Below are 13,043 nucleotides of genomic sequence, written 5' to 3' on the forward strand. Positions count from 1 at the left end.
TAGGCACACTGTATACATCACGTATGCCTAATGCTCTCATCCACTGATGGACTCCTGGCTTGCCTCCACATCTAGCTATTGTAGACAGTGCTGCAGCGAGCATGGCAGGGCAGACACTACTTCAACATACCCAGCTCAGTTACTCTGGTTATCTTCCTGAAGTGGGACAGCTACGTGGCAAATCCAGTTTTAGTTTTTGGAGGACTCATCATACTATTGTCCAAAATACCCATACTAGACCAGCATGGTGGCACACTTTTGTAATCCCAGCACTTGGAAGGGCTGAGGCAGGAGGGTTGCCATGAGTTCAAGGAGAGCTTGGAGTACATTGTGAGTTCAAGGCTAGCTTAAACTACATAGCAAGACCTTGTGTCAAATATATATATAAGCCAGGCATGGTGATGCATGCCTGTAATCCCAGCACTTGGGAGGCTGAGGCAGGATGATTGTTGCAAATTCGAGACCAGCCTGGGCTACAAAGTGAGCTCTAGGCCAGTCTGAACTGCATAGTGAGACCCTGTCTCAAAAAAAAAAGAAAAAAAATATATATATATATCCCCACCAAGAGTGCACAAGTGTTCCCTTTTTTTCCACACCCTTGCTAGCATTTATTATCTTTCATTTTTTGAGTAATACCCATTGTAACAGGCATAAGATGGAAATCACTGTGGTTTTAATCTGCAATTCTAAGGCCAGGGAGATAGCTCACAGAACCTGCCTGGCAAGAGGAAGGTCCTGAGTTCAATTCCCAGTACCAAAAAAAAGAAGAAAAAAAAAGACTAACATAATCTGCAATTCCCTGATGATCAATGATATTGAGCATTTTTTATATATTTATTGTCCATTTATTTCTCCTCTTTTGAGAAAAATCTGTTCAAATATGTTGCTCATCTTTAAATTTTAAAATTTAAAAACCTTAAAAATTAAATTTTAAATTTAAACCTTAAATTTTAAACTTTAAAACCTTAGAACAAGGTTACTTGTTTTCTTGCTATGGAGTTGCTTGAGTTCCTCACATATATGAACACTGGTCTCTGTCAGAGGTACAGTTGGCAAATATTTTCTCCCAGGCCAAGGATTTTCTCTTCACTGTTTTCACTCTTCTGCTTCCTTTGCTGTGCAGAAGTGGACCCTAGTCTTGCCATTGCTTCAATACACCATCTAACTATGTCACCTAACTGATACCAGAATAAATTTCAGGTCCATCAAAGACTGAAGATTAGGGGCTGGGGAGTTAGCTCAGCGGCGCAGCGCCTGCCTGGCAAGCACGAGGTCGTGAGTTCGATTCAGGTACCGGAAAAAAAAAAAAAAAAAAAAAAAACAAAGACTGAACATTAACACTGGAACCATAGAAGTTAGAAAGAAAAGAAGAGAAAGTAAAAAGTATACCTTTGGTGCAATTCCTTTGCTAATAGTTGCTTCTATGGTCTTTATATTTGGAGTTCTAGTCAAGAAAACATTTTCCAGATCAATGTCCTAGAGCTATTCCCCTAAGTTTTCTTCTAGAAGCTTTATATTTCAAGTTTACATATTTTAACCCTTTTATCCATATCAAGCTAGGTTTTGTATGTACAGTGAGATGAGTGTCCAATTTCATTCCTGTGCAAGTGGAGATCCAGTTTTTCCAACACAATTTTCTGAAGAGATTGTCCTTTCCCCCATTGTATTTTGTTAACACATTTGTGAAAAATCAAGTCAATGGAGTATAAATGCTTGGGTGTCTTTCTGGGATTTTTATTTTGTCCCATTAGGCAATGTGTCTATTTTTTTGCCTATATCATGCTGTCTTATTACAGTGAATTTATAATCTATTCTAAAACCACAGAATGTGATGCATCTAGGTTGGTTCTTTTGCTTTTGTTCTTTGGGGTCTTTTCGGATTCCATACTCACTTTGGGTATTTTTTATATTTCTATGAAAAATGCCATTTGATTTATTGGAAGAGAAAGTAGGTAAAAATCTTGACGACATTGGGGCAGGCAGAGAGTTCATGAATAAAAACCAAACTGTACCTGAAATACTTCAAAGAATCAATAACTTGGATCTCATCTTGTTGAAAAGTTTTTGCACATCTAAAGAAATCACCAATAAAGTAAAAAGAAAACCCACGAATTGGGAAAAAATTTTAGCCAACTGCCCCTCAGACAAAGGACTTCTATCTAGGACATACAAAGAATTTAAAAAAATTGGGCCCCCCAAATTCAAAGACCCAATCCAAGAATGGGCCTCTGAAATGAATACACACTTCTCTAATGAAGAGATACTAATGGCAAATAAATACATGAAAAAATATTCAACGTCATTGGTCATTCAAGAAATGCAAATTAAAACAACACTGAGATTCCATCTCACCCCAGAAAGCATGGTTATCATCAAGAAATCAACCAATAACAAATGCTGGAGAGGCTGTGGGGAGAAAGGAACCCTACTCCACTGCTAGTGGGAGTATAGATTGGTGAAACCACTGTGTAAATCAATTTGGAGATTCTTCACAAAACTAGGATTGGGAGTCCCATTTAACCTAGCTATTCCCCTTCTAGGTATTTTTCCAGAAGAATTAAAGGCATCATACCACAGTGATATATGTGCACCCATGTGTTTAGCAGCACAATTTGTCATAGCTAAATCTGGGAAAAAAACCAAATGCCCATCCACTGAGGAATGGATTAAAAAAAGTGGTATTTTTATACAATGAAGTGTTACTCAGCTATTAAAAAAGATAATCTCGAGGCTTTTGTAGGTAAATGGATGCAACTAGAGACCATACTCTTAAGTGAAATAAATCGGACCCAGATGGGTAAACATCATATTGTCTCCTTGGTGTAGGGATCTGAAAGACTAGGTAAAACTCAAAACATACAATAGATGATAGGAAAGGGAAAGAAATTGCTCAAAGGAAGGAACAACTGGGATGAGGGAAAGAAGAAAAAAGAAGAAGGAATGCAAAATATAACTGTATTGCTGATGTCTGATGGTGTATTGAAATGAACAGTTGATTACAATTTTTTATGTTCTAATCGATTGTGCATGCTTGTGTCTGGTGGTCTGATCAACTGATTTGAAAGTAACAATATGCAGTGGAGTTACAATGGTGAACTCGTACCATCTTGTCTCTTGAAACTCTGTATTATCTCTACTGTTTTATAGAAGAATTATTTTCTTATTCCCTATAATGGTTTGAGCAATCTTTCATTCTTACATCTGGTAATCTGAGCAATATTGTTGAACATAGCGATAGGTAATGTAACAACCACTGTTGACTCGTATTATTTTGCCTTGAGACTCTGTATCACTTTGAATGTTCTTGCTTTGATTTGTTTATTTTTGTGATACTGGTACGCTGCTACTGTTCTATTTCTTTGTTTCCCATTTACTATTCTCTATAAAATAATAATAAAAAAAGAAAAATGCCATTTGAAATGTTTATTGGAATTCCACTGAATCCAGGATAGCTTGCTACCCATGGGTCAAAATATTCCTTTCATGAAGTTAAAAGTATCAAATTTTTTAGACCTTATTGATTTCATATCTTGTAAGAAGCGCCTTCACTTCAAAAAGGTGAAGGTTTTTTATTTTCTCTACTTTTCTTTCTTACTTCCATGATTTCAGTGTTAATGTTTAGTCTTTGATGCACCTGAAATTTATTCTGGTGTCATGTGGGTGACGTAGTTAGATGGTGTATTGCAGTAGTGGCAAGACAAGGGTCAGTGAGATGAGATCTGAGTCCAGGTCCTCCATCTTCTGGCTGTGCAAACATGAGCAGTTATTTAATCTCTCTGCTTTCGGTTTTCTCATCTATTAAGTGGAAATAGTGCAGTGGTGGTGAACCTATAGCACATGAGCCGCAGTGGGCACGAGATCCCTCTCTGTGGGTACATGGGCCAAGTTCACCCCTGCATTGATCGCCCCAATAGTCAAGTATTGGATAAGAGGGCACATGGGGTACTGTTGGAACTCCGCAATCGGTGGGTTTCAAGTTGCAGTTTGGGCACTCAGTCTCTAAAATATTCATCATCACTGAGATAGTGTACTTCAATTAACTATTCTTTGGATTTAAGCAGAGAAATACTTCCAGCACAGTATTCAGTAATTGTCCCCTTAATATTAGCCACCGTCATCATCATTTTAAGTATTGCTACATCAGTTACACCTGTGTCAAAACCAGACCGTCCCTGTTCCCAGGCTGGTGTAATTTCCTCACCACCACCTACCCTCTCAGGGTCCCCTCCTGAGCACAAGGAGGGGCTCCAGGAAGTCAAACATCCCGTGGCTCAATTTCATGGTGCCTCAAGTTTCAAGGTCCACCCTGGTTCTGTGCTTACCAATACCTTGGGCTTAAAAAGAAATTCACTGATCTGTGCCCACACTATAACCACCAACTCCCGCGTTATCAAGTGCCTGAAAACATCTGTGGACCAAGGGGCAGGGCGGTGGGGGGGGGGGGAGAGAACTTCTTATCCCAAGCCTGAGCTAAATAATAATTAACTATTTGGTTAGCACCTTTCCCCCTCTCTTTAGTGGGTTGTACTATAGTAGAAAGGTACTATATGTGACAAAGAGAACAATTATATGAGATGTTGAGTTCCTCAAGCACAACTTCAAAGTGTGTCCCCTCCCAAAGTAAACACAGTAGATGACAGGTACCCAGAAATGCTCCAGACCCATGTGACCAGGCACCTTTTTGTAAAGGCATCGTAGGGTGCATGCTGGCCTGAACAGGTGTCTCTTGATTTTCCTTTTGCGGCAGTTTTAGCATCCCATGGTCCCTTTGATAATTAATAAGAGGGATACAGTAAAAGGATCGTATAACACCTTGCTCATATATTTCATTCAGAGTTAGTCACATGTTGAAATGTGAAAGTTTCCCACTGAAACTAGCAATAAAACCAAAACTTCCCCATTTCTAAAAACTGATAGGAAGCTGTTGTTCAGGAAACAACTGTAGACTCTGAGAGCAAAACAAAACCAAAAGCCTGCAAGAGGTGGAACGCAATAGCAGAACAGCCTTACAAGCTTAGATTAGAAGGTAGAACGTGGTGCACAGTTGCAAAACAGACTGAGTAGTGGAAAGACCGGAAACTCCCAACTGCAATGAGTCCACAACTTCCACAGGGCCCAGTGTGTGCAGCGCAGACTATGCCACTGTGATTCCCCGGTACAGCTGTCAGCTTCTCCAGCTCCTCAAATCCGTCCTCACCCACCAATCCCATGGGGAAGCAGCTTTGTGCCTGCCTTCTGCCTCCTGGCCTATACACCTGCAAGAAAGCTCTTCCTACGACACCAATGCCATAATATTGTCTCCTGGTGCAACAGGCAGTAAGCACCAGTCACTGTCAGTACAACAAGGAACTGTAAATATAAGTGAACATGGCAATAAACCAACCGATTTCACTGAGAGACAGTGTCTCCAATTCAAAGGGGCACCTTCCTCGGACTTCCAGGGATGATTCTGGTCAAAATAAGGTTTGCTGCCCTCCATGCCAACACTGTGAGAGATTCACCCAGAAACAAGGCAGTGTCTTCTGTTGCTGCACAGACAGGAACTGCAAAGCCCTGGCTAAGACTTTTATTAGCAGCTTCTAACCGGCACAGCTGTGCAGCCTTCCTGAGTGTGGTCTGTGGACCAAGTTTCCACAGGCTGTGAGCAGGGAGATGTTGTCCCTGCACAGGGGAGCTGAGAGTTCTCAGGAGCCCTGAGAACACCCTCTGGAGCTCAGGTGGAGAAGTCTGAAGAGGAGAATCTCTTCATTCTGTTGGGGGCTGAGGAAGTGGCCACAGGGACAACCCTGGGTCTTCTCCAGGAAGACTGCAAACATGTACTAATAAAAATGATTTTTCAGTTTTTTAAAAATAAAGTTTCACTTTGCTGTGCCAGTTACAGGAAGGGCCTCGGAGATAATCTATCCAAGCACCATCCTGTTATGGAAGAGAGGGCTCCCCAGGAAAGTGGACCTGTCTGAGGTCACAGAGGACAGAGTTGGACATGGAGCCCAGAACACTGCCCTCAGGTCTCTGCACTTCCCTTCCCTCTCTGGTGTGCACCCTCCCTGCACTGCCTGCTAGCCCTTCCAGGACCTGAATAGCTGCTGGAGTCTTATCCTCCTCCTTGTGTGCCCCCCGGAAGGGAAAACAAGTGCTTGGAGTGGCTGAGCAGAACAGAGACATCTGTGGCTTAATGTTTAAAAAACCAGCCTGTCCAGACTGCCCACTTCCTAGAAAAGAGAACTATTAGGCAGATACTTAAACATTATCAGCCTGGAACTACAAAGAGAGTCCAAAGTAGCATGATCCGCCAATTATAGATAAGTGAAGAAAGTATAATAGATTTACAATCATTTTGTTATGTTTCAGAACCAAAGCAATGACAGAGCACAATGAAACTTTAAAGATATACGTCGTGCACGTTCATTATGACCCTGAGCTATCTCTTTCCAAGACAAGACACACAACATTCCTGGTTGCTATGGCCTATGGCCCAAAGAAATCAGAAAGGAGAGTGAAATTTAAAGACCCTCCCACCTTGGGCAGAGACCTGATTATGAGCTCTTTTGTCCCCTAAGGTTCTTAAGTGACTAAGCCCCCTGAGAGAACCTTGGCTTTGTGAAAAGAATAGGGGAACATTTTTGAAATAGCAACATTCCACAGTAATCTGCATGAATGTTATCCATTAGATAAGGCAGTGGTGATCCCCTTAGTTCCCCGAATCCTGGGAGTAACTCTTTAAAGTCTTAAAAAGATATCCAAACTCTCTCTCTCTCAGCGCAGGTGCCTACAAGGCACAGCCCACCCTCTGGCAGGAAGCCATGGTACAACACTCCTCAATCTGTTAATTTGTTCTGGGATTGATGGGTAACTCCTCTGCTTTTTAAGTGTTTTGACAGGAACAATGCTGAGAAAAAAAGCTTCCACCCAATGTCTCAGGACCTGATCAGCATTTCGGGATGGAAGGAAGAGGGTAACTCACAGGAATGTTAAAGGCTTCTTTTGGCAGTACTCATCCCACCAAAGACCGATTCATTTTCACATTTTAAATGAGCACCAAGGTGAAATGAGGACTGCACACACAAGTTTTAAGATGCACCTGAGACCTCTGGGGGCCTCTCATGGTGAGGATCTGCTTGGAGCTGAGCCCAAGCCGGGTCAAGGAGGGTCAGTGCTGTTCACTGGAGAAGCTTGGGAAGCCCAGACCGCAGCAGCTTCCTCTGACTCAGACCCCAGAGGGCTAGCTCAGCTGTGTTCCACAAGACAGCAGCAGAGGCGGTGAGGACCCTCTCAGTTCCAGGCAAAGGACAATGTGTCCTCATCCCTCTACCCCTCCGTCAAGCTTCTTAGCTTGTCTCCATCACTTTCCCTGGGCTGCTCCCCTGCTCCTTGCTGATACACATAGGCAGACGCTCTCCCTGGTAGATATCCCCTCAGTTAGCCACGGTCACCCTAACTCAGGATTCCCAGCCTCCTCGCCACTCACCCCAAAGCACTACCAACCATGCCACATTCTTAAATCGTAGCAGAGTAACTTTCCCCTTTTGTTTCCCAAGGACTTCAGAGACTAACAGGCTTCCGGACTGAAGGGTTCGTCCAATCATCCCAGTGTCTGTTAACTGCCCTCCCTTCCAGGGATCCCCGGCTACTCACTGAGGAAAACGATGACTCCTAGGAGCCATGAGGCCCAGGACAGACAGGGGTCTCTTAGGCTTGGGCCCATCACAGCTGTCTGCAGTTCTCCTCAGCTACAGAGAAATATCAGCAGGGAAGCAAATAAGAAGGGAGGAAGGCCTTATTACTCACCCGGGGGGTGGAGCCACAAGTCATTAGAATGCAAGAATATCAGCTGTTTCCTCTTGTCCCAACAAATAGAATGTATCTGCCAAGACAAAATGCAGGGTAGTGCACAAACATGCTGGTGTGGACACACCTACAAGTGTATCTCCAGACCGAGCACAGAGCCAGCTTGTCATTCGCACACAAAGCACCCCATACTTAGCACTGCCCACCTGCTCCTGGACTCAGAGCTCTCCCCACTGGTAGCCTGTGGCCAGGCACAGAGATGTCTTCTCAGAGCAGGGCCAGTATGGTCCTGTGGATGGGCAGAATCCCACAAAGCCTGCTGTGCTGAAGACTTGGTCCCCAGCTGCTGGTACTAGTGGGAGGTGATGGAACCTTGAGGAGGCAGGGACTAATGGGAGGCAGGAGGTCACCAGAGCATCGTGAGGGGTATGTTGGCACCCTGGATGATTCCTGTCCCTCTCTCCCCCACCCCAGTCCTCTATAAGCTAAGCAGTGTTGCTCCACCATGTGCTCTCAACCATGTTCTCCCAACCGTGAGCCCGCAGCCACAGACTGAAGTCCCTAAAGCATGAGCCAAAATAGTCATTTCTCTGGTATGTTATCACAGCGACAGAAAGGCAACTGGACCCCTGCCTGGACCCTCCTGATGTTAGTGGTTTCCTCTCTCCCTGTCCCAATCAAAGCGTCAAATTTCTGTTCTGATTTTCTAGGAATTTCTTCACCTCCGAGCTACCTAAAGAGGGAACTGTGGGCAAAACCAAAGCTAGAAGGGTAACGCTGCACTTCCAGTGCTAGTGCTTGCATTTTCCTTTGGCTGGCAGCCCCATGCATTCTCAGCTTCCACTGACACCAGCTGTCCTTTCTCCACACTCAGGCAAAGACAGAAATTGACAGTCTCCTGACGGCATCTCAACCAGCAACTACCTTTAAGCCCCTGCTTAGACTCTGCTCCAGGTTCTCACTCCTGACCTGAGCCCCCATCCATAGGAATTTTTCACCTCTGTTCAACTGTGGCATCAGAACTTCTTCCTAGGCCTTGACAGGGTCCCCTTTTCTCCTCCTTTGAGATTCCCTGTGACTACCTGGCAGAACAACCCAAAGCCAGGACCTGCATGCAGGCCTGACCATGAGCCTGCAACCAGGTCAAAAGGTCTCTGCATTTTAGGCTATTTGAGGCAATGAGGCTACCTAGAAGGCAAGTTGAGGCACACCACGGGGGAGTGAATTGTTTATTCAAACTGAAGTGACAATGACCACTCAGGAATCAGGTATTTTCATTGTCCAGAGTAAGTGCCCTGACATGGATCTGAGGGGTTCAGTTCTGTAGAGTGAAAAAAGCCAGGGCCGGGGATATAGCTCAGTGACACAGCACTCGCCTGGCAAGCACAAGGTCCTGAGTTCTATTCCCAGTACTAAAATAAATAAAGCAAGAACTGAGGGGTACAGCAGACACTTATTAGTTTCACTTGCTTTGAATGACAAGAATAACAAACATGGGCCATTGATTGGTTGTTGCTCACTTTGTGTCATACATTTTGTATTCCAGGTAAGATTTATAATATACTGGGGCTGGGTATGTAACAGTGGTAGAGCATTTGCCTAGCATGTGTGAGGCCCTGGGTTCCATTCCCAGCACAATAAAACTAAAAAGTAAAAGAATACAGTAAGCTAAAATAAAGTACTGTCCAAGTGCCACTCATGCCTTAGGCTTCCCTACAGAAATTTCTGACCTCATTCTTGTGACTTATCACATCCTTTTTTACACTCAAGTCCTGGAGGGGTTGAACAATGTGAAAAGCGTCACATAGCAAATCAAGAGAATGTCTGACTCATGAACACAAGGCAGAAGTGACCCCAACATCCCAGCACTCTTCCCTCGTGCTCTGTGGCATCCAGCAAGTCCATGCAGTACAGTCTGTGACACTCACCTCAAACTGCTCCATGGCAGCCTGGAGAAGACATTCAACCCTGGCTTGGTCCCCCTTTGTTTACCTGAAATGGAGAACACAGGCAGTCCACATGTCTCTTGGTTAGAAATTTTCAGATGGAGACAAGACCTGGGGGTTCACCTGCCAGTCACACTCAGGATGACCAGCATCAGGTCTCATTTTGCACTACCACGGGCCATGTTCCTGTAGCTCTGCAGAAAGAACTTCTTCTTGATTATGAGAAGGATTTGTATGAGTGGGAAGCAGGCTTATGGCTGGAACTGAGGACATGCGGGTCAGCCAAGACATTTCAGGCTGGCAAGACGCCAGGGACTTTTTAAAACTCCAGAAGTCTAAATACATCTTCAGTGAGGAGCCATTCTCTGCTACTGCATAACACGTACACTAGGACACACACCAGCCATAGGAAGTATGAAAAGTTTATTGGACATAGCTGACCAGTGCTGTAAATGTTTTAGAGAAGTAAGAGAGCTACAAAGGCCATGTGTGCCTGTGTGTGATGAGGAGAGAAATGCAAAGGCTGGGGAGAAAGGGGGTCCAGGAAAAACAAGATGTGAGAGGTAACCTTGAGTGTAGGAGAATGCAAGAATTGACAGAAATTGTATTAATGGCTCTGGACCCCTACGGGACATGATGGTAGGTCAGTTAGGAGCAGGACGCTAGAGCTGAGAGAGGGGTTCCTTGAGGAACATATATACTGAATATGAATATCTCTAGTATGTATCTACAGGTGCTGCTTCAATTAATTCACATTATAAGCTGAATTAAACCTGAAAATAATTATATTATCTAAGGATTACTCCTTTAAATTGTGAGTGTTGGCCATTGTTTCTCAGCAACCAGAACAGTGACTAAGATAGATTTTGGGACCAGAGAAGCAGGGCTGTTGCTGCGATGCTACCTGATCACATGGTTCAGAAGCTTTGCGAAGTGGTTCGCAGAAGGAGTTTGGAAAGGTTTGGAGATGCCATCTGGGGAAGCAGCCTGAGAATGCTGTAAGCCACGCTTCTTGGAGGATTTTGGTCAGAGCTCAGAATACCAGAATGCTGATAAAAATGCAGACTCTGAGGACCAGGCTCAAAGTTTCTGTTGGGACCGAGGATTCCATGGCAGTTGGACTCCAGGCCTTGTGCGTTGTGCTGTCAAAGAAAAACTGACTGCATCTTGCTCAGGTCCTGAGACTGCAGGAGATTGAGGTTAAGGAGAGCATAATCAAACTGTCGGAGGAAATTTTAGGTCAGCGCAAATTTTAGAGCTGTGGCATGGGCAGTATTGGGAACTTTTAGGAGTTTTGAGTTTGGCCGAGAAAGGAAACTCCAGTAAAGTTGGGGACTGTAAAGATGAAGTGGAAGAAATTCTAGTTGCTAAAAAAGATAAACATTAAAAGGAAGCCAAGTGCTTTGGATGGTACAATACAAAGGATGCCTTGAGGACATGAGAGGAATCCAAAAGACCTCACTCTTTCTGACCCCTTGGTGGAAAAGTGAAAGAATTTGCTTTGAGAGGAAACCTCAGGGCAACTTGCTTGAAAAAAGCCACCTATGGAACTGGTCTTCTGGGATTCCATTCACAGTGCTAATTTCCCTCATCCCTAAATCCACTGTTGAATGGCCCAGAAATTGCAGACCCATATAGGGTAACTGGTTTTGCCAGCCATTGGTTTGATGCAGTCCCTCATTTCAATCCTAGCTTCTCACCCTTCCTTACTGTGTCTGTGAATATTACGCAAATGCTCATCAGAGATAATGGCCTGCAATTTTCTTTTTTGTTGTTTCTTCACCTGGCCTTGGTACTAGGGAAATTCTAGCCTTGCAAAATGAGTTGAAAAGTATTCCCCGTTTCTTCAGCTTTTGGGGAGGGCTTGAGAAGGGCAGGTAATTGTTCTTCTTTTATATGCATGGTAGTTTCAGCAGTGAACCAGTCTCATCCAGGGCTTTTGTTTGACGACAGATTTTTTAAAAATTACTGATTCAATTCCTCATTATTCATTATTGGTCTAATAAGATTTTCTAGTTCTTTGTCATTTGGTCTCAGTAATTTGTATGTTTCTAGAATTTACCCATTTTTTCTAAGTTGTCTCATTTGTTGGCATATAATTGTTTGTAGTAGTCTTTTATGACCCTTTGTGTCCCTGTGGCATCAGTTGTAATGTTTTCTCTTCCATTCTGATTTTGAGTTATCTCTTCTTTATTAAAAATACTATCAAAGACACTGGGGCATTTACGGGAAAATAGAATAGAGAATTCTCTTTCTGTCCTGAATTTGAAGACCATTAAGTCTAGTATATCTTATTTTACTTATTTGCTATAAAATTAGAAGGTAAAACAAAAGTTGTATTTGTTCTCTGAGAGATAATTGGGAAGCATCCACACTTTGCGAGGCTGAGCAGCCTGCTGTGAACACTTCTGGGGTGAAGCCTCCAAGGCAGGCAATGAGAGGCCCTAGGCTGAGGTCACCAATGGCCCTCATGTCCTTCACACTGCACTGGAATTCCATCTTGGACTTTCCAAAAAGTGAGGAACAGGAGTGTGACCCATGGGTATCTGGGGGCATGCATATACCCCATTCCTGCTGAATCTAGACCCCAGACATTCCCCAGAGAGCTAAACCATCTTCACCACCCCAAGCACTTCACATTGCAAGTGTCACAGGCACCTGAGTTAGATAGAAATATAGGCAGTCAGACAGGGCCAGGCCTTTGAAGGAGCCAATATGGAAGAAAAGATACCTTGCAACTATGGGAGTGACAGGCACTTCCTCTGTGGGCCAGACCTCAAGACAAAAGATTAAACAAATGCACCCACATATCTCCCTAGGGATGGACATCAGGGATTAATATTCTAAATAGGTATCAACCACCTTGAAAAAGCCAGGAGGAGTCAGTAACCCAATCCCCTACAGGAAAAGCCCCTGTTCTGTATCCATGCTTGCTTGCTAAGTGATTCACTTCCTATTTAATCAATTTTACCTGAACAATTATACTTTTAATCTTATTGGTTGACCATAGTTTTGTCCCACCTCATACCTACCTTGCAAGGTCCCATGTTTCCCACATTGGCCTGGCCTCACCTCATGTTTTTGCCCTAGAAAATGTTCCTTGGCAGGTTCCTTGGTCCCCTTCTGTCTCTCTCTTAGACAGACGCTTTCTTTCCCCCAGTAAATATATTTTGCCCTTAACCTCCATTGTTCCTGAAATTCATTCTTCAGTTTTAGAGAACATGAACTAGTCCCAGATATCTTTCAGGTCGGGAGTTTCTTTCCCCTATATCACGAGAGACATGTATGTAGGTGCCATGATTGACTTGC

At 43.7% G+C, this 13,043-nt stretch overlaps 1 protein-coding gene and 1 pseudogene across 1 annotated transcript in view; one reads left to right on the top strand and one right to left on the bottom strand.

Annotated features, from left to right (window-relative positions):
• LOC102020867 overlaps positions 1–5,447 on the top strand; it is a 6,808-nt pseudogene extending 1,361 nt beyond the window's left edge.
• LOC102019656 (SLAM family member 9-like) overlaps positions 1–7,730 on the bottom strand; it is a gene marked incomplete in the record, with an annotated part of 107,107 nt that extends 99,377 nt beyond the window's left edge. The window contains 1 exon segment of the mRNA XM_013510158.1: positions 7,636–7,730. Coding sequence (XP_013365612.1) covers positions 7,636–7,705 — 70 coding nt within the window.
• Between the last annotated feature and the right edge of the window lie 5,313 nt (positions 7,731–13,043).

The sequence above is a fragment of the Chinchilla lanigera genome, unplaced genomic scaffold (assembly GCF_000276665.1).
Source record: "Chinchilla lanigera isolate Chin_1 unplaced genomic scaffold, ChiLan1.0 scaffold00222, whole genome shotgun sequence".
NCBI classification, from domain to species: Eukaryota; Metazoa; Chordata; class Mammalia; order Rodentia; family Chinchillidae; genus Chinchilla; species Chinchilla lanigera.